This window comes from Gamsiella multidivaricata (genome assembly GCF_025024155.1).
Source record: "Gamsiella multidivaricata strain RSA 2152 chromosome Unknown BC939scaffold_106, whole genome shotgun sequence".
Lineage (NCBI taxonomy): Eukaryota > Fungi > Mortierellomycota > Mortierellomycetes > Mortierellales > Mortierellaceae > Gamsiella > Gamsiella multidivaricata.
Window position 1 is genome coordinate 1 of NW_026251814.1, and position 21,003 is coordinate 21,003.

At 48.3% G+C, this 21,003-nt stretch overlaps 5 protein-coding genes across 5 annotated transcripts; 1 reads left to right on the top strand and 4 right to left on the bottom strand.

The window, feature by feature from the left end:
- Nucleotides 1-97: 97 nt before the first annotated feature.
- BC939DRAFT_507783 (uncharacterized protein) lies at nucleotides 98-2,222 on the bottom strand (the record flags this gene model as incomplete). The annotated part of the gene is made up of 10 exons (XM_051560920.1): nucleotides 98-140; nucleotides 226-267; nucleotides 379-584; nucleotides 680-1,060; nucleotides 1,152-1,255; nucleotides 1,349-1,394; nucleotides 1,494-1,576; nucleotides 1,667-1,866; nucleotides 1,966-2,015; nucleotides 2,127-2,222. The coding sequence occupies 10 exons, from the start codon at nucleotides 2,220-2,222 to the stop codon at nucleotides 98-100; spliced, it is 1,251 nt and encodes a 416-aa protein (XP_051407048.1).
- Nucleotides 2,223-4,707: 2,485 nt separating this feature from the next.
- BC939DRAFT_20069 (uncharacterized protein) lies at nucleotides 4,708-6,410 on the bottom strand. The gene is made up of 3 exons (XM_051550611.1): nucleotides 6,178-6,410; nucleotides 5,932-6,074; nucleotides 4,708-5,815 (listed from the first exon to the last, which is right to left on the bottom strand). The coding sequence occupies exons 1-3, from the start codon at nucleotides 6,239-6,241 to the stop codon at nucleotides 4,823-4,825; spliced, it is 1,200 nt and encodes a 399-aa protein (XP_051407049.1). The 5' UTR covers nucleotides 6,242-6,410; the 3' UTR covers nucleotides 4,708-4,822.
- Nucleotides 6,411-7,092: 682 nt separating this feature from the next.
- On the bottom strand, nucleotides 7,093-8,396 carry BC939DRAFT_467217 (40S ribosomal protein S27). The gene is made up of 5 exons (XM_051557748.1): nucleotides 8,374-8,396; nucleotides 7,715-7,822; nucleotides 7,679-7,681; nucleotides 7,234-7,342; nucleotides 7,093-7,129 (listed from the first exon to the last, which is right to left on the bottom strand). Exons 1-5 carry the CDS (start codon nucleotides 8,374-8,376, stop codon nucleotides 7,101-7,103), a joined length of 252 nt encoding a protein of 83 aa, XP_051407050.1. The 5' UTR covers nucleotides 8,377-8,396; the 3' UTR covers nucleotides 7,093-7,100.
- A 2,433-nt stretch (nucleotides 8,397-10,829) lies between these two features.
- On the bottom strand, nucleotides 10,830-11,630 carry BC939DRAFT_481539 (uncharacterized protein; the record flags this gene model as incomplete). The annotated part of the gene is made up of 4 exons (XM_051559035.1): nucleotides 10,830-10,895; nucleotides 11,071-11,118; nucleotides 11,305-11,404; nucleotides 11,467-11,630. The coding sequence occupies 4 exons, from the start codon at nucleotides 11,628-11,630 to the stop codon at nucleotides 10,830-10,832; spliced, it is 378 nt and encodes a 125-aa protein (XP_051407051.1).
- A 2,571-nt stretch (nucleotides 11,631-14,201) lies between these two features.
- Nucleotides 14,202-20,129, top strand: BC939DRAFT_533105 (1,3-beta-glucan synthase component-domain-containing protein; the record flags this gene model as incomplete). The annotated part of the gene is made up of 3 exons (XM_051561685.1): nucleotides 14,202-14,665; nucleotides 14,746-18,159; nucleotides 18,268-20,129. The coding sequence occupies exons 1-3, from the start codon at nucleotides 14,533-14,535 to the stop codon at nucleotides 20,127-20,129; spliced, it is 5,409 nt and encodes a 1,802-aa protein (XP_051407052.1). The 5' UTR covers nucleotides 14,202-14,532.
- Nucleotides 20,130-21,003: the final 874 nt, after the last annotated feature.

Sequence of the window (21,003 nt, forward strand, 5' to 3'; positions counted from 1 at the left end):
TGGGTATATGAACAGCCTATGGAAAGAAAGACAATTCGTTATTAAACGGCATGGATTTCATAACAACGAACATTGTGCAGGCCAGATGTGAGCTAACTTACGCTTCTTCAGGCTGTTCTGGAAGACGCGATGTCGAAGGGCTAAGGTAAACATAAAAGTCGTAAGTCATTACTGAACATAAAGCATGAAAATATACTGCGGATCAAATTCTACGAGGGAACTCACCTTCTACTCTTCGAAGTTAGGATTTTCTCCGCAGCTTCCGGCCTATATCGGTGAGATAGAAATCGATCTTCGTGTTACTAAACGACGCTCAAACGAGTACAGTTTACAATGTTGGCCGACAACAACCGGGCATTTGGCTCGACAAGCCCTTACGATAAACGTTTCGTGTCTATGCCCTTCTGCTTCAGAGCAGCGCAGACATTCACAATAGCCGACGGATTCGTATTCACGAAAAGCGTGACCAGGCGCGTTTTCTCTGAGTCGTCTGCCGAATTGTGCTGCCGCGCCAAAATCGAAGATTCCGCGAAATCGTTGCGAGTTGCAAACTGAAAAATTTTGAAGGTCGACGCAGTGTAATACTAGAAATAGTCTCAGGTCATTGTTAGTAAACACTATTTACTTGATCTAAAGATAGCAACGAATATTACGGTGGTGCGAACTACATGGCACTTACACTGACAAATTTTAGTTCCATGTGTGGGACTTTCGTAGTGTTACGCTTGATAGTCAATGACAGTCGATCCGCTCCAAACTGAACCGACATTCCAGCCGCAGTGAACTCTGTCCTTGGCCAAACCCGCACGCACGACACGGGCATTTGAGGCCAGCTCACAGGTGTTGATCTAAGTGTTTTATTGCCTCCAATGGATTCCCTTCTGAATCCATTGATATGCTTCAGACGATTGATGGATCCTCCTGTGGTTGGTGGTGACATCCGAGTGGTTGGTAACGACGATCGTATGGCGGGTTCAGACGAAGTAGGATGTAAGGAAGGTGATAGGGGTGTGGGTATCGCAGGCACATCCTTGACTGAGAGTGAACCTACAGAAGCGGACTGAAAACCATCAAAGAATATAGCGCTACTGCCGTCAGTGGCCCTCTTCGAGGAAACCTTAGCTTTGATACGTTTCGACCGCTATACGTACACTGCGCCTTCGCCCTTTGAGGCCGGTCAGCACTGGCTTTGCAGCCATAATTTCATCGCCTCCGTTGTCCTTTTCAGTCTTTTTTCTTTTGGCAGGCTTCTGGTCTAAAGAAGATGTTGTTCGAAGGTCATGTCAGTCAATTCGTCCTTCACGCGCAAAAATATGCGAGGGCGCTTCTATTTTAAACCTTTGCTTACCTTTGGGCTCCATTTCATTCAGAGATGCACTCATCTCTGTAGCTTTCTATTCAATAGGGAAAAATATAGAGTCGTATTTGAGGATCGTACTCGCAGCCAACACCCAACTCCTCTGCTAGAGCAACAAATTACGACATGCTCTTACCGTTTTCGCCTTGATGTGTTTACTTGCTTCTGCCTCAACCAGCTTTTCAAATCCTGGAACTGTCCCAATGATATCAAAATCGTCTATGAAAACCGAATTGGTTGAGCATTGCAATTTCAATAGATGTTCCTCTGGGTTGCGTCTAAATCGAATGATGGAAAGTCGAATGGTACCTTTGTGAGGGAAAAATGGTGGCGATTGATGTCCCTGTGATGCTGTGCTGGATTTTCGCCTCATCCCGCTACTACCGCCGTCCCGATATCCAGTCATTAGCGCTCTGTTCGCAGTCTTGATGGAAAAATTGGATAGACGGCGCTGGTTTGTGGGGATAGCAATTGGGGTTCCTTTTGCTGGCTTCTTGGTTCCGGAAGAGCTATTTGACAAAAGATTACGTGCTGTTAGATATGCCAATAATCGGCAACTACTGCTTATAGATGGCTCAGATATATATCCCAATGAAGTGTCTGGGTACCTGGGCGCCAGGGCTCCAGCTGCGGTCAGGGGATGCACGGATTCCATCTGCTAAACGTTACGTGGAGAAGACCAAGAACAGTCAGTACTTTTTTCTGTTCTCCATTGTCTTTGAGCAACCTTCAAGCAAGCAGCGGTTTGTCCCGATGGAATGCATTATACCTGTGCTCGATCCACCCGGGTATAGTCTCTGGATTCAAGTTCTGCGTTGTTGGGTCCCGTCATTCGTTCATCCAGTCCAGTGCGATTCTTCAACATAAGTTAGTAGCGCCGTGGGCAAAGTACAATGTGACGTGAGCCTGCACAGCTAGCTGCAGCTCCCCGCATTCCTGTATTCTTTGGATGGCTCGATTTAAGGCACATTTTCATTTTACCTCTCGATTTTGAAAGCTGAAAGTTGATTTAAAGCACTTCAAATAGGAACGCAGAGAGTGGAAGAAAAAAATGTTGTCTTCGAAGACGAGAAGATCGGCTCTAAGGCCCTAAGTGCAGTCAGGCTCGGTTGAGAATGGAATAAGGAAACGGTACTAGATAGGAACACTCACTATACGCTTGTGAAGATAACGGTGTATTCCATTCTACAAGATGTTGTTCCTGGAGCGAGATCAAGGGATGGTCAAACCTCGTAGCCTCACAACAAACGACGAAAAGAATATTATAGTTCCTTGCCATCTAGTGCGTTTGGGAGGAAGGGAAATAACACTGAGTAATCCCTGGAGGACCTAAGTGATGGACACTTTCTTGGGGCCCATTGTCGGCAGAGAGGGCGTGGTCTCCGCAGGTCAGCAACCCGGTACTTTACAATCAGAGTCAGATCGTATACGCTAACAGTGTCTTCTCCGTGCACCCATCGTTCGTGTTCTGGCATTAGGCTTGTCATCAGCCGTTGGTCGGCTCAGGTGCAGAAGAGAAGTGACTATTGCCTAGGCTTATTATCTGAAGGACATGGAGGGTATGCAGGACACACAGGACATACGGTACTCTATGTCTCATCCCATCCCTTCTCTCTCCTTCTCTTCTCTCTTCCCTCTTCTCTCTTCTTCTCTTCTCTCTTCTTCTCTCCTCTCTTCTTCTCATCGCCCTTATCACGACTTTTCAACATACATTCACCATGGACATCAAAAGCAGCTTTTTGATCTCCATATAGTAAGCTAAATTTATTTTCTCAGATTGACGAAGAAACGCAGTTGTTGGGGCTGCCCGTCTGGTGTGTTCGTGAGGCAACTTGAACAGATACTGGGCGTGAAGTATTCATCTGCGGACACGACAAGATACCTAAGAGTAGTTAGGTAGAGCAACAAGGACGAATCAGCAAAAGTGACTGACACGTTTATCTCCTTTGCGAGTGGCAGCTTCTGCATCCGTGCTGACATCTCTGATATGACCAGATTGGGTATCGCACGCGATCATTATCGCCACCATCATCATCGCCAGGAAGGTCATGTTGGTCGCGTTTCTCATCTGCGATGTTATCGTCATAACGATTGCCATCGTTATCGCCCTTCATTCGGAAAAAATTATCCCCATACAATTCTTGCGCTCACAGCTACGTTCGTTAGCAGTATAGTTTGCAGCGTCGACATGTTTTCACTTCAGATCATGTACTGCATGATAGTGATAAAGGTACAATAATCCCATACTGTCGTCGAAAGCGGGTTCTGGTACCCATTATCATCTTCACGATCATTGTCTGCTCTGCGTCCGAGAGATCCGCATTGCCTTGATCCACGATTTGCAGCTTACCAACCCTCGCGATGAGGCGATAAGGACACCCTAGAGCTTCTGTCCGAGTCTATACATTTCCACCGTCTCTGCCGTCGTCGCCGTACTCCCTAATGTTTTTCCTTTCAAGAGATAGCTGGATAAGTCCATAACACCGATATAGTAATGTCCATCTTGTTTTTAAAATTGTGGGGTAGATTATATGGTAGCTTTATTTGAGGTGATGGGTTGCGAACACACATAGTAAGGTATTCAGGGAGGTGGGGAGGTAGACGGATCAAGAAGGCAATTGAGATCAAAGAGCTACAAAGATGGCGTAAATCGAAGATAGGGAGACATTAAGTAAGAGCGGAATAGAATGGAAAAATAAGGAGGAACGACTTGGAAAGTATGAAAATAGACACGATGAAATGGCTTTGTTGAGCGCGATTACAGTCTCAAGCCTTGTCTGTGCAAGGGCCTGGACGTGTGGGGGCAAAGGAACCGCTCCAGATTTTGTTTCATCTCAGATGTGAAATGGGCGTAGTCCAAAGAGTTTCCGGGCACGGCCCTTCTTCCCATCAACTCTATGTTTAACCAACGCATTTCATAGGACCCGATTTACAATGACATCTCTCTTCAGAACGCCTTGCTCAATAGCATGAACAGAGGAACCATTACTATGATTTATAGATATGTCCGCTCCATCTCTCGCAGAAAGAATGAGACAAGAACGGACAGCGGATGGTTGGATATCCCTATAGTCAAGTACCGTCTCTATTATCCTAATTGTGTCCTGCTCTTATCATGCTGCCATCCTGAATTCCTTCTCCAAAAACGCGCTTGCATTGTTGCATTGATAAGCGCAATATTGAGTGCTGGCCCGCCTTACTTGGACATAGCAATTAAGGGCGCATTGAAAGAATAAGATGCTTGTTGGTTTACCAAACAGCCAGATAAGAGCTTTCGCTTAGTAAAGAAGCCACCATCAGAAGTCTTGTCTATCGAGCTACCTCTACCGAAGGCCCCAAGATGTCGCGTCGAATATACAATTTGATTCCTTTTTTAATGTCTACTGGGGTGATGCTGAATAAACCCGATTCTGCTGCAATGCAATCCTCTGTCCGCTCTGGTGATAAATACAATCTACATGCGCATTACTCAGTGGTCTCGCAACGGGGGCACATACACTTAAAGCGGTAGTGCTGGAAAAGCTCCTGGCGGCGCTGCTCAGTCGAAAGGGTGCCATTTTTCTGGTCGATGAATCCAACGTGGAGCTCCTCGCCAGCTTTGATGTCCCTCGTGGCTACAACGGACATGTTGTTGGTGTGCTCCAAGAACGCGACCTTGGTATTAGGCTCACACGAGTGCGAAACGTACGATGTGACCCTGTAAAATCCAGCTCCAACAACGGGGGCATCATGCACACTGCGATACTGCTCAGGCGAGGGCTCGACAGATCTGCTAGCATCCAATGAGGTTGAAACTCCGTAAGCATTGTAAAGCAGCTTGCCCTTGAGTGTCAAATAGCGCTCCTCGTTGATGAACTCCTCGATGCCAGGAATCTTAGATCCAAGTGCGAGCTTGAGCAGTGCAATCTCCTTCTCCTCTGCAGCCGAGGGACGAACCTCCAAGAAGCGGAGACGCTCGATGTGATCGAACAAGTTATATTCTTCGCCGCTGTTCAGAGTCTCCTCGTGAACCATGCGCACCAAGAACTTCGCAATCATCTCCGGGTACTTGTTATTGGTCTCCTTGGTGTAGTCGGATAAAGCGCGCTCAGGGTTGTGGGCATCTTCAGAATCCTTGGTGCAGAGGACAGCGTGGAACTCGGTTGTGGCAGCCTTCTCGCAAGTCTCGGAGCAGAAAACAACCTTGGAGCAGGTAGCGCAGCGGACCTTGGCACTCTCCTCAATCTGCTTCAAGCAGTAATGGCAGAAGTCGTTGCCCTCCAACGAAGGTTCCAAGGAGCTGATGATAGGTGTCTCCGAATAAATGGTCTCGCCAGCAGTAAAGTCCTTGGTGGCCACCAATCCGCGGCGGACGACCTTCTGTCCCTCTGCCGTGACGCCTTCAGCCAGCTCCTCGATCTTGACGTTCATTTCCTTGGGTGGAAAAACCGTGTAATACTTCTCCTGCTTCTTTTGGACCTATATAGCAGTTCCATTTAGCGAAGCAGAAGGTGATCAATGCGCATTCTTGACGGAGTTCTTGTTGTAAGAACCGTTTAGAACCATAATCAGAGTAACGAGCCCTTTCAACTTACATCCATGCTCAACATACCCATCACCAAGGTAAAGACCTCAGGAGGGATAGTCTTTTGGTACACCATCACCAGTTCTGCGGGGGCTGGGTAGACCTTCAGGGCCTTGTAGAAACAAATTGCGGCCATGTCGTATCCCTCAGGACCTATTGATCCAGTCAAAAAACAGCCAATCGACCTTGGTTGTTAGCGTCTTTTTCATTCTCCTGCCAAGATTCATCCTTGATCAGGACCGCTCTGGGGTCTTACCTTGGGTGAACAAAGCCTCGCCTGAAGAGAGCTGCTCCATGCAGAACTTTTCACGCTCCTCCATCGATGTGGGGAATTCCTCCTCCTTGATGCCACTCAAAGCCTCCTCGACCGTTTGGGCAGTTCGGGTGACCTTCTTCTTCTCCTCCTCCTTCTGATGTTTCAGAGCGCGCTTCTTCTCCTTCTCTAAAAAGTGTAATTGGGAAAATTATGTTAGAGTGTGTTCATATGCATGTGTAGCTGATGCTATACGAATTCAAGTAAGCGCTGCATTTCATGCATTTCATGCAGAAAAGGAGATAGGAGGATAGGAGAGGTTTACAGTCACAGGGAGCTGTACAACGATAGAGCATATGGATAACCGAAAAGTGCTCAACTAAGCCTGCAGCCCTCCAAGAAATTGATATCCTTGGTACGGAGAAACAGAGAGTTTAATGGAAGCGGGTCGAATAGCACAAGGAAGGTCGAAAGTCTTGAAGTGGAAGAATATTGACATACTCAGCTTGCGACGGAATTCGGGGTCATTCCTGCGCTTCTGATCAAAGTAGATGGCATAACCAATAGTGGCTACGGCAAGGGTGCCAACGGTGGCCGCAACGATAGTTGACGTCTTCATTATGTGCGGGTCGGAAAACGGAGGGTGAGAGAGGAGGGAAGAAAGGAAGTGAATGGTCAAAGACTGCCGCTGCGAAAAACATAAACAATCCTGAACGTTCATGTACGTATTACGTACGGAGACTATAAAGTTTCCGAAAGCAGCAGACTGAATGAACACCGCAATTATCCACAGGCAGTATTGAAGATACAACAACAGCAAAAGAACAACAATATAATGAATAGTATTGATACGATTTAGGTGAATAAGCGCCCGTATATTGTTCCAGCGTTTTTATTGCTCGTCATAATATAGATCAAACAAGCGCTTAAGCCTGCTTGCGGCGGAAGGAGCAGCCTAAATAACAAAAATGGGTCAACAGAATACGTGTTAGTCATCTACAGAATGAAAACATAGTTGAAGATCCTAGCTCGATCGTGAAACTCAGACAATTTACATACCCTCGGTCAAGCGGGTGATACCACCGGTGGGCTGGGCAAGAACGTTAGCGCAGCTCGAGCACATGACGACAGTCTGGGCGTGCGAGAAGACGGTAGTGATCTGAACACAGCCCTGAAAGATGAAACAACCATACAGGAACAATGAATGATGCACGTCAGTATTGTTTCTAAAAGTGATGCAAAACGAGGTCTTGATAGCCATTCCTGCAGTCGATCCTAGTGAAAGCCCGTATTTTGTTCGTAGCATATATAGCCAGTGTTCATATATAGGCCTTGCAGCTCGAGATACGCATGTCATGTCCATTGTGCTCCTGAAATGAATAAAAAAAACCAACGTGAATATTCCCTAAAGTTGGCGCTGGTCGTGTGCGTGTGTGTGCAGATAGCATGCCGAGACACTGGTCCAAGTGATTCGAGTATCCGTCTGTTCTTGCTCTGAAAGAATTCCTGAAATGATACGGTGCAGTGCATGGAGACTTACAGGGCACTTAACGTCCATGAAGTAAGAGTTGGGAGACTGCACGAGTCTCTTCAACTTGTGAGTCTTCTGCTCAAGAGCGTGAGAGGGGTTCAAGAGATCAACAGCCAACTAAAGAGTGGAATCAGACAAAACGGACTTGGATGTTAGTCTCATCATGACCGTCTACAATCTCTTTTCCCATAAACGGCCCCTGCGCTAAATCCTGCTCGATGATAGTTCCTGGGTGTGGGTGAGGGATCTTTCGGACTTAATGAATCAGTCCTGTTCCCTGACACAACGCCAGATCATAGCTCCGACATGCATCGAGCACTTTGGCTGTCGCCTGCCAATCGACTGGGCCTTCCTTCCGCAGCTCGCTAATAGCCATTGGTCCCGAATAGAGTGCCTTCCTGAGTAAATGCATAACCCATTTATCCACTCATCCTGACAAAGGTAGAGCTCATCTGTAGCCATTTGTAGTTCTCTAGCATTCGACCCAATAGATCTCAATCGAGTTGATGAAAAATAAAATCCTGGACAGCGATAATGCTGCATATGGACATCGCCGCAATTCCGCGGACAGTTCTGCTGGAGGCGCGCAGAATAGTGATGGATGGTTGCCTCTACAACAACGCTCTGTATCCTGTGTATCCATCCGATGCAGATGAACAGTGACTTGCCATCTTGTATTGAATCAAAAGGGAAGAACCCACTATGCACCTGAATAACCCATTATAAATTGTCGCCTTCGGTAAGCCACACGCTGCAAGGATAGATATGAAGCACAGCAGCCAACTGTTTCACCTTTGAGGCTATTATTTGTATGCATCGCAATAAGCGCCTTTGTATCTACGGGCGCGGACATACCTGTATTGTTGAGGAAGTGATTTATAACCTCTCTTCTGTATCGCACGTCTCTATCAAACATATCATGCATACAGAGAGAAACACCATTCCCATAGCACACCGTGTCATTGCACTATCCATAGCATATAGCACTATTTAATAGATGCTATATCGCCAGTTTATCTAATCATTTTGCCCTGTCGTTGAACCTGATATCGAGGTATGAAAACGCTCTATTCTGCTAGAAAAATCCGATTCGATGATAATGGTGCAAACGGCAAACAACTGACAGATATTTGAGGTGTCCTTTGGTCTTGGTAAGATCCTGCGTCGCAGCCATTTAGAATTTTCTGTTGCTATGCTGTGTCGTTGGTTGACAATGTGATCCCACCATGCATTAGCCATCCTTCTGGCAGCGCTTACGACCACCAGAAAATGGCGAAGAAGAAAATGCCGGCGATGGACTGGCGCCGGAAATACCTTTCGTATTGTCAGCGTAGTAGCACAGCGGACCAGGCAGCCGTCGAGGCAGAGAGAGCTTTTGAGCGTCGAAAGCAGAATGAGCAACAGATCGAAGCGCGCTCTAAGGTCTACGCAATTACGAAGGTGAAACAGGCGGCAGTGAATCGGCATCTCTGTTCATTGCGCCAACACCTTAGTCTGAACAGGCAGCCACCTCCCAGCTCCAGCTTCAACTTTGCTTCAGCTTCAGTTCAGTTCTAGTCTAGGCAGAAAGATAAGGAGGCCTATCTGAAATCGATTGGGCTCGAGAGCAGGCCTATACAGTACACACCGAGTTTATTCCGCAGGAAGCCGCCCTTGAGGCAAGTCGGCAACAGGTGTGCTTTTAGGGCTAGGTCATTATGGCATCAGGTAGTAGCAACAGTACCAACGGAGACAGCAATACCACAAGTCCCCAGTCCACCGAGGCCCACCTAGAAGCACTTTAATATAGAACAAGGTCGTGCGAATCGACATCACTGGCGCCTTGGACAACGGAGCAGGAGACAGGAGGGCGGTAGGCTTTTGTGGCACAGACTATGGCGTGTCTATCCTGAGCGAATCATACCCTAAAGCCTTTAAGGGGGTACAGGCACATAGAAATCGCTTCAAAGTACTATCAGATATGGTAAGGAAACTATACATATTAGTATTTTTATTATTTTTTTAGAATGAACGAGTACACATCTAATCGATCGTCATGCTATTAGTGAGCTAAAGGCAACACTAACTCTTCTCCTCTTCTAACTGTAGTTAATGCGTAGGACATATAGTCGTCGTCACTTATGACTGGTGCTCCGAGTCCTCAGCTTCCACGTTCACACTGTATAGCCGACCCCGCAGATTAACCGAGTTCCATACACGAGGCGTGCTGCAAAGCGTTTGGAGTACAGACTGCGATCGGGCTCAGCTGGAAGGAACGCTTAGGGCACGAAACTTAATTAATGAAGACACAGACGTCGAGGAAACAGACTGGGCGCAGAAAGTTCGCAGAAACACTCGGCAAGTCCTGAAGCCGTCCGAGGCCACTCGCAGTTGCTTAAAGGACGTGCACAGTCATTGCATACGAACGAATCAAACCTAGGATCGGCTGTGCGCTGTTGAGAGTCATTGTATTAAGCAGCATGCGCGGTCTAAGTACGGCGGTAAAAATCAAAATCGTACGTGTATGCTGTGAACGACAACCATGGCTCTACTGCTAACCAGTCCTGTTGTCCTTCCTTCAAAGAATCTAACGGTGCCGTCCATCGAAGGCTGATGCGAGTGACACTGCTACTATCCTATCACCAAAATTTCGGTCTAGAAATACGAACGTTTCAAGAACGTCCCGTTTATTCTTCCTATCCATCTGATCGACAGCAGAGTAAAGGGTCATGCACGCCGGGGTGGTAGCAAGATGCGGAGAAACCACTGGCCACACAAGGTTATCGTCATGGCAGATAGATATAGATCGTTGTAGAGGTGTGCATACTATTTTGAACTGGTGCGTCTTTCAAAGCCTCGGCATATCGTCCATGACAAAATCAAAATAGTGGGGATTCACGACGCGGCGAAATGCTTGAATCCTTAGTGCCCCATCGTTCCAGCGCAGCCAAAAAATCAAGCCACTGGGAGCATACTCCGCCACTTGTATTGCGATGGCTCACAGTTCCACGCCCTTGTCTTCAGACCACGCTATCATCGCACCCTTCCCTCGACAGCTTCAGCCTTCCACCGTCAACACCAGTAGTACGGCACTGGGCGCTATAGAAGCCATACCCTCGTTGTCGATGCCAACGATGTAGATATATCAGGGGCCCCACTGAACAGGACAGGCATAGAGGACAAGGACCGCTTGGATACTCGATCCAGTCATCTATTTTTGTGCATTCCTGCCTAATTAAAAAAAAAAAAAAAAAAAAAAAAACTCACGAGAATATTACCGGTACTATGAGCAGGGCCAGAAGGGCAAACCTAGGTCCGTCTAAACTAGGAGACGAGTCAGAACTGTAGCTGCTAATCTGTGCACTGACATTACTGGCTAAACATACATCGTCCGAGGATCTGGCGGCTACTGTGAACTTGGCGTTACCATTGAACTGCACGACGACGCATCCATCTTGCTGACGTTGGCGTGAAATTAATTGTACATGTACGACAACTTTTGAGCTGGCGTGCAGAACGAGTATTTGCCATAGACGCCGGTCTTTCCATTGTGTCCAATGTCCTCGCACGGGACCATCGTGCAAAGCGTGTTAAATTATGCTCCCATATTGTTTAGCTACTTTCAAAGCAACGCAGCTCAAGGACGAACCATGCAGTCGCACACCGCTGCGGAGGGTGTCGATGGCAATGCTGAGTTGGCTTCCCAAGTGGGCGTATTGGCTGGACAAATGGACGTTAAATGTATCCATGTTAACACCTATTGAGTTAAAACTCGCCATTACTGTTTTTCAGACTGTTGTAGCCTGGCAAGGGTGTTGTCGGGATCGACTTGGATCAGGCCATAACTGTCTCTCTCCTGCGACCACTCGTATACAATACCACCAGACCATGCTCCGGTCATGTCTGATCCAAAGATAGATGGTCCCTCAGGAAATGTTCGTGGCATTTCAACATTGCAGCTGAATTCCGAGAGAAACACCGGGATCGAGTACGATGCAATATCCCTCGTACGATCTGCATATCCCGAGAATTGGAACGTTGTTTCTGATCCACACTACTCATACAAATTCATACCAACCAACCAACCAACCTACCAACCCCGTTCGTCGTCGCTACCGCAGTTGAAGTACTCTTGTATTTGAATGTGAACGTCTGGGTCATCATTATTGTCATATCCACTTCATTGCCGACAAAGAAGCCCAGAGTGTTGGAATAACTCTTGAAAGCGCCGACCGCCCTATGGACGCGCTATCCCAGATATCGACATCATATTCAGGATTGTTACAAATAACTGAGTGCTTCGACGATGCCAGATTCAGGATTAGGTACATGTCTGCATCATCCAAGGCCTTCATGCAACCGCTATGTGAAATAGTAATATTCTTAGTTTCTGCATCTGCGTAAAATGCTAACAAAAATTGTGAACAATGGCAGTTAAAGAATGGTGGAAGCAAACCGCGACTCATACTTGATACACACGGATTGCGTTCAAGCCAAGGTCTTTCATTAAGACAAAGTCGCGAATGTAGCCGCTGTGCCTGGATAGGGAGTCCACACTCCCTGAGGATGCCAATGTCCTAGGTTGGTAGGCCATACCCTTGATGAAAGGGTCAAAGAATTTTGTTCCTTTGATGGCGATGGGGTTCGAAGCAGCAACCGAACTGAGGCACAAGAAGGCGGCCAGAACCACAATGGATTGTGTACGATTATGGACCATGGCTGATACGATAGGCGTACAGTTATCAAGTTATTTTTAATATATTGTACGAGCTTGAATGGGAGGAAGCAGAGGAGTGAATTTGGTTTACTTGCAGTAAGGCGAGGGTCTGAGGCGGTGTGCCGAAAGAAAGATAGGAAGTATACGAGTAGTGGCGTAGCAGCATAATAGAGACAGCATATGGATATTTATGGGTCTGTGAATATTGACGAAGTGGTAGCACAGCGGCCTTCGCATTGCATTGCGCACGTAGAGTTTACACCTGGGTCCGGTGTGGCGCTGTTCTGGGTGGATGAAGGATCATAAGACTTTGGTGCGAACCCCTTCTGAATAAAGGAAGCCAACAAGAGCATGGCATTTGCGCAGATGCCCGTACTATCCTAATCCAAGACTCGCCCGTGGGAATCGAGAGGATATTAAGATCTATTCATATGCATGCAGGAACACGAAAAAGAACTGTAGCTCTTGCATTATGCATGTGTCCGTCCCCATAGGCTTTGGGGGACACGATCGGGGAGGCTGTCCATAGCTAATCTTCGGTGAACAGTGCTATCTACAGCCAGAGAGATAAGGAGGGGAAGTGAAGGAGTGATCGCATCGTGGGATAGTGTATGCAGTGGCCCCGCCCGTAGAGAGATCGAGGATGCGATAGATAAGCTGCAACTGTCAGGCTCAAGCAGTGACCAGCGAGCCAAAGATCAAAAAGTGAGGTCAAAGTTGCGCTTAACCCAAGAAGGCAAATTCAGGCACCATGTTCCTGCATCTGGAAATGACGTTGCATCTCATCTTTTGTTATCCAGTGTCTAATCCCCCTATAGTTCACAGCGACAACAACAAAAAGGGACAAGGAAGTAAGCAAGGTTGCTCAACATTAAAATTCCCTGAAAACCATTACACGCGTTGTCGTCAGAGTTGACTCTTGTGTACACCGAGCCCATGTTGCACAACAATACAATCATAATCAAATACATGTCATGGTGGAAGATGGATGAGGAACGATTCTGCAGGGAAGAAAGGCCCTTGCCTCGATTTGACCTATCTCAGCCCGGTCTTGATAACATCCAAGAGGCAAACTTGATAAGACGGAGGTCCTGAACAATAATCCGTGGGGACCAGCATGGAACGCGACAGACACACGGGCAGGCTGCGAGAGCAGGAACCAGGTCTACCTCGCTCTTTCTCTCTAGCGCACGCTATCCATCTTTATTTTTAATTTTTGGGCAGCGCCTCCTTGGATCCTGTTTCGCTCGTGCCTGGTGTTGGGACAGATAGCTCGGACAGTGCGGGGAAGAAAAGGAGGTGATCGATCAGTTATTGTGTCTGACATCAGGAGCCAAGGGACCAAGGATGACATGAACTGGAATTGAGAGTGCCCAGGCTATCGCCACCTTTTTCCTCATCCAGACTCGGACTCTTCGCCATTGCTATTGCCATCCGTCGCCTTGCAATCCGGGATGAATAGAGATATGGGAGGCCAGTGAAAAGAAAAGCTTTTCCAACGTATCACAATGGAGACAATAATAAAGAAAACAAGCTGATCATGGACCAGTTTATACCGCTGCAGTTGGTTAAGTTATCTGTGTCGAAAAAGAAAAAATGGCGTCCTCAGATACGAATCGAGAGCTGTTTGCGGACATGAAGGAATTCTTGCCTTGGATTGCAGGTGAAATCGAGATCACAAATTATATCATTGCAACCAACCCAAACAAGCTCTCCCTCCATACACAGCGTTGTTCGTATTCCAACTCTGTATCGGTCCTTCTTTTCATGCTTCTTGCTGGCATTCAGCACCATTCGTCGCTGTTCTCTTTCTTCTCCCTCTTTCTCCTCCTCCTTTCCTCTTCGTCTTCTTGCTTTTCTACTCCCTCGTTCCCTCGCACTTCACCCGCTTGTCTTTCTCATATCTTTAGTTGGCAGACAACTGCACATATACCACACATACCCTTTCTTTTGCTTCTTCGACCATTGCCGTGTATTGTCCGTCATCCGCACTCCTAATCGATCTCTTCCTTATTCACGTATAAACACTACACTACACCGCCAGTCTCCCATCTCCGTGTGCCCTCACTGCAGTCGGCATCTGTACACATCCCACTCCCACACACATTTTAACCACAACAATATCCGCATCATGAACTCCCCACCATCACGACCACCCTATCCACAACACGAAGAGCAGGACATATCGCGAGAAACGGGGTACTCTTCCAATTCGTCACAAAGTCCCCTAGTTCATCCCCCAGCAGGTACAGGCCTGAATGAAGGTGTGTGTGAAAACTAGAAAAATAGAATCAGCAACACAAACGTTAACGGAATTAACACTCAGTTTTAATTTTTGACTCAGTGCGTCGCGTCAACGGAGAACATAGACACTCTGACGCATACAGCGAAGCATATTCCTCAAAATCAGAATACGCCAGATCCCCCAACGGAGCCTCTGAAATCGATCTCTTTGGTCCTCTGCGTGGGCCAGATGATGGTCGATATACTGGGTATGCACCATCTTCAGACGCACTGCTCTCTCTTCTTGAAAGCAAGCGAAGCCCTCTCCCAGGACAGCAGTATCAGCACGACGGATCAGCAGACGATGGATATGAGGAATCCAACGCACCACCACCGAATCTATACCCATCGTGGACTATCGAGAAGCAAGTGCCCTTGACGCGGGAGGAGATCGAGGGGATCATGCTGGACTTGACACGAAAGTTCGGTTTTCAGGGAGACAACATGCGCAACCAGTACGATGCTCTGATGACGATGCTGGATTCAAGAGCCTCCAGAATGGGACCAGTCCAGGCGCTGACGACTGTCCATGCGGATTACATTGGAGGAGAGCATGCCAACTATCGCAAATGGTACTTTGCAGCGCAGTTAGATTTGGATGATCACATGGGATACCATTCGGCGCCCGGCAAGAACAAGAAAGTGAATCGCAACTCGATGGCTCCCCAACCAGGTGCGATCCACATCGAGTCTCACGAGAATCTCGGCATGGCGGAGGAGCACTGGAAGTCGAGAATGAACCAGATGTCACACTTTGATCGTGCGCGCCAGGTTGCTCTGTATCTCTTGCTCTGGGGCGAGGCAGCACAGATCCGCTACTTGCCCGAGTGCCTCTGCTTCATCTTCAAGTGCGCGGAGGACTACTATATGTCGTCCGAATGCCAGCAGATGGTGAATCCAGTACTCGAGGGTGAATATCTTCAGAACGTTGTCACGCCCCTGTACCGCTTTATCCGCGACCAGTCCTACGAAGTCCAGGGAGGGAAATACGTAAAGCGTGAGAGGGACCACGACACCGTGATTGGCTACGACGACATCAACCAGGCCTTCTGGAGCCCCGAGGGCATCTCACGAATTCAACTGGAGGACAAGACCCGACTTGTCGACGTCCACATTGGCAAGAGGTGGGCAGTCCTGAGCCAAGTCAACTGGGAATCTGCTTTCCGCAAGACCTACATTGAGAAACGGACCTGGCTCCATCTGGCTGTCAACTTTACGCGTGTCTGGATCATCCATGTGGTTTCGTTCTGGTATTTCACTGCCTGGAACGTCAACTTCATTTACATGGAAGAGGACGCGGACGAGGATGGCGTCCAGTTCTCTGTCACCGCTCTCGGTGGAGCCATTGCCACGTTGTTCATGCTCCTGGGCGTTGTCTGCGAGTTCATGTTTATTCCCTTGACTTGGAGCAATTCTTCGATGCTCATCCGACGCCTGATTATCCTGATCATCGTTCTCGCTATCAATGCTGGCCCCACCCTCTATATCTGCATGTTCAACCGCTCAGGTTCCGTGTCCACGATCGTCGGCATTGCCCAGTTCATCGTCTCCTTGATCACCACCCTGGTCTTCGCAATCGTTCCATCGAACCAACTCTTTAGCGGTTCTAGCAAGACCACGCGCAAAAACCTGGCTTCTCAAACCTTCACGGCCTCTTTTCCCAAGTTGAACCGATCAGATCGTGCGCTCTCGCTTTTCCTTTGGATTCTGGTCTTTACGTGCAAACTGGTCGAGTCATACTTCTTCCTGTCGAGATCCTTCAAAGATCCTCTCAAAGCCCTCTACAACCAGCGCATCCCCAACTGCAAGGACAAATTCATTGGACAATCTCTGTGTGAGCTCATGCCCGTTTTCACTGTCATTGTGATGTTCTTCGTTGACCTAGTGCTCTTCTTCCTGGATACATATCTTTGGTATGTCATCTGGAACACGGTCTTTTCGGTCTTTCAATCTTTCAAGCTTGGCATCTCGATCTGGACACCCTGGCGCAACATCTTCTCTCGACTGCCCAAGCGCATCTACGCCAAGCTCCTCGCTACAGCTGACATGGATATCAAGTACAAGCCCAAGGTTCTTTGCTCCCAGATCTGGAACGCCATTGTCATTTCGATGTACCGCGAACACCTCCTTTCGATCGAGCACGTCCAGAGGCTGCTTTATCAGCAAGTTCCGTCCGAGAACGAAAACAAACGGACGCTAAAGGCTCCCACCTTCTTTGTTGCTCAGGAGGACTCTTCACTGCAGGCTGAATTTTACCCTGCGCACTCGGAAGCCGAGAGACGCATCACCTTCTTCGCCCAATCCCTGTCAACGCCCATCCCTGAGCCATTGCCCGTTGACCAGATGCCAACCTTCACAGTCTTGGTTCCTCATTATTCTGAAAAGACATTACTTTCGCTCCGAGAGATCATCAGGGAGGAAGACCAGAACACTCGTGTCACCCTACTGGAGTACCTGAAGCAGCTGCACCCAGTCGAGTGGGATAACTTTGTGAGAGACACGAAGATCCTGGCTGAGGAATCGACTATGTTTGGAAGCGCTACAAGCGGTATCGGGTTTGCGGGCGACAGCGAGAAGGGTAGCATTAAGGAGATGAGCAAAGCTAAGAACGACGACCTTCCATTCTACTGCATCGGTTTCAAGTCTGCAGCACCGGAATATACTCTCCGCACGCGCATCTGGGCTTCTTTGCGCGCCCAGACCCTGTACCGCACTGTTTCTGGGTTCATGAACTACTCAAAGGCCATCAAGCTGTTGTACCGTGTCGAGAATCCTGAGATGGTGCAACAATTCGGTGGTAATGGCGATCGCTTGGAGCGGGAGCTGGAGCAACTGTCGCAGCAAAAGTTCAAGTTCCTAGTCTCAATGCAGCGCTACACCAAATTCAATAAGGAAGAAGCTGAGAATGCTGAGTTCTTGCTACGTGCCTATCCTCAACTCCAGATCACTTATCTGGATGAGCGTCCTTCTGATGTAGAGGGGGAGGAGGCGATTGTTTACTCTGTTCTCATTGACGGGCGGTGCGAGATGATGCCCGATGGCAAGCGCAAGCCCCGTTATCGGATCCGTCTTCCCGGCAACCCTATTCTCGGTGACGGCAAGTCCGACAACCAGAACCACGCCATCATCTTCACTCGCGGCGAGTATCTCCAGCTAATTGATGCTAATCAGGATAACTACTTGGAGGAGGCCCTCAAGATCCGCAACGTGCTTGGCGAATTTGAGCAGTACCATATCCCTGGTATCTCTCCTTATTCGCCTCAGCTCGAGTCCAAGGACGTGCCCGAGCCAGTCGCCATCGTTGGCGCTCGCGAGTACATTTTCTCAGAGAATATTGGTGTACTGGGAGATGTCGCCGCAGGCAAGGAACAGTCGTTCGGAACCCTCACGCAGCGTATGATGGCCAAGATCGGCGGCAAACTGCACTATGGTCATCCAGATTTCCTCAATTTTATCTACATGACGACCCGTGGAGGTATGTTCAAGTTTAACTCTTGTTGCTAGGGTTATCATTTATGACATTTTTGATGTGAACAAGGCACTAACACAAGGTTCTTTTTTTTTTTTTTCCCTTCGCACGTAGGTGTGAGCAAGGCTCAAAAAGGTCTTCATTTGAACGAGGACATCTATGCCGGTATGACGGCCTTCAGCCGCGGAGGAAGGATCAAGCACACGGAGTACTACCAGTGCGGAAAAGGACGCGATCTAGGATTTGGCTCCATTCTCAACTTCACTACAAAGATCGGCACAGGAATGGGCGAGCAGATGCTGTCTCGCGAGTACTATTACATGGGAACGCAGCTGCCTCTTGACCGCTTCCTAACCTTCTACTATGCGCATCCTGGATTCCATATCAACAACATCTTCATCATGCTCTCGCTCCAGCTCTTCCTGTTTTCAATGCTCTTCATCGGCGCCATGGCCTCATCTGTTGAGGTCTGCACAGACATGGCTGAGGATGCCTGCGTGAACCTGGTTCCTGTCTACGACTGGATCAAGCGCTGTGTGCTCTCCATTTTCATCGTCTTCTTCATCGCATTCCTGCCCCTGTTCCTGCAAGAGTTCATGGAGCGTGGATTTGCCAGAAGTATCGTCCGTCTGGGCAAGCACTTTATGTCGCTCTCACCCTTGTTCGAGGTGTTTGTCACGCAAATCTACGCCAACTCGATCCTGACCAACCTATCCTTCGGAGGCGCGCGCTACATTGGAACAGGACGTGGATTTGCGACGACAAGGACGCCATTTGCGCTGCTTTACTCCCGTTTCGCAGGACCTTCGCTCTATTTAGGAATGAGGCTGCTGACGATGTTGGTCTTTGCATCACTGACCATGTGGGTTCCACACCTGGTCTACTTCTGGGTCTCCGTTATGGCATTGGTCATCTCGCCCTTCATCTTCAACCCGCATCAGTTCTCGTTCACGGACTTTTTTATTGACTATCGCGAGTTCCTGAGATGGCTTTCTCGCGGCAACTCGAGGACTCACGCCTCGTCTTGGATCTCATACTGCCGTACTCTCCGTACTCGCATCACAGGTTACAAGCGGAAGCGACTGGGTCATCCTTCTGAGAAGTTAGGAGGCGATATCCCTCGCGCCAACTTTTTCGTGATCTTTGTATCCGAGATCGTGTTTCCCTTCATCCAGATGACGCTCAGTGTGATTTGCTATATGTTCGTCCGATCTTTCCCCGCTGATGTCACAGACAACGGCTCCGCAGTTTTCACTAGTGGGTTGCTTCGCGTCGGCGTCTTTGCTCTCGGTCCCCTAGTAGTCAACGCCGGTGTGTTGGCGGCTCTTTTCGGCGTCTCGATCCTCTTTGGGCCATTTATGAATATGTGCTGCATCAAGTTTGGGTCGATCGTGGCCGCTATCGCTCACGCAGTTGCTGTGATCTCCCAGATCGTGTTCTTTGGAGCCCTCTGGGCCCTCGAGGCTTGGAGCGCATCCCATGCGGTTCTCGGTGTCATTGCGGCGATCGCCGTCCAGCGATTCGTCTTCAAGATCATGATCACGTTCTTTCTTACGCGTGAGTTCAAACACGACGAGACGAACAGGGCTTGGTGGACAGGCAAGTGGCACGGACGCGGCCTGGGCTTCCACGCGATTTCGCAGCCGTTGCGCGAGTATGTGTGCAAGATCATCGAGATGTCGATGTTTGCCTGTGACTTTATCATGGGCCATATTATCCTGTTCCTCCTGTTCCCGATCTGTCTGATCCCATGGGTCGACCGTTGGCACTCAACTATGCTGTTTTGGTTGCGCCCGAGCAAACAGATCCGCCCACCAATTCTCTCTGCCAAGTTGAGGTCGCAGCGACGCATGGTTGCATGGACATACGGCCTTTTGTTTGCAGTCATGTTCGTGGTCTTTGTGATAATGATCGCGGGCCCGTTAGTGTTCCGGAAATACCTTCCTACACACTTGGAGAGAATCATTCCCATCTAAAATATCACTTTACGCCCTCTGTTCAGTTCGACAGCCTATTCTTCTTTTGTAACATAGTCCGCGTTTTCTACCCCACTTTCTCCCTGCCATATATAAGCCTTATTAATATGTATCCTATATCTGATGCCACTCGCAGCAGCGTCAATAAAGCATGCGAAGAAAAAAACATACTCTCGATCGTAAAGGCGAGCAGACACGCTGTCAAGATAGTCTTGAAATGGTATACATGGAAGATAAATGAACAAAAAAAAAAAAATGCGCTCAGAAACCAATTTGACAGCGCAGGTTTTGTGTCACTCCCCAAATGGATGCATACTCCGAATGCTCCACCGTCAAAAACGGTAATCCCCGGTAAAAAGAGATGTTTACCTGCTGGATATGGGGCGTCCGCAGCATGCATGCAGTTCCTCCGTTTTCGATGTTGCCGTTCTTGTTTTGATGGGGATGGTCTCTGTCTCATTATATGCGCGTTATATTGTTCGATTGTGGGGGGGGGGGGTTTTCTGTGCAAGAGAGCGACAATGAAATTGGTATGACAAGAACGCCAAAGAATGAAAAGCGTGAGAGCTAGAGGGTTTCGTAAGCTACGATCCAAAAAGCCCGGTTCGTCCTGTTCAGTTCTGTAAAGCGAAGGAATGAGGAGGAATGCGTACGTTCTTTTAGAAACTGGACGGGCGTCGTGTGAGCTCTCTGGGTTGAGGTTTCTGATTTGACGGCTCAGCTCTCTGGATATTGGGCAGTTTTTATGTGTAAATTGCCGGATGGTATATACATGCATTGCCTCCCCCACACCCACAGGCACAGGCGCGTATGATTTTGGCAGGTGCTATGCAGGCAATTTCTTGAAACTCAATTTTATACGCAGGACAGTGAG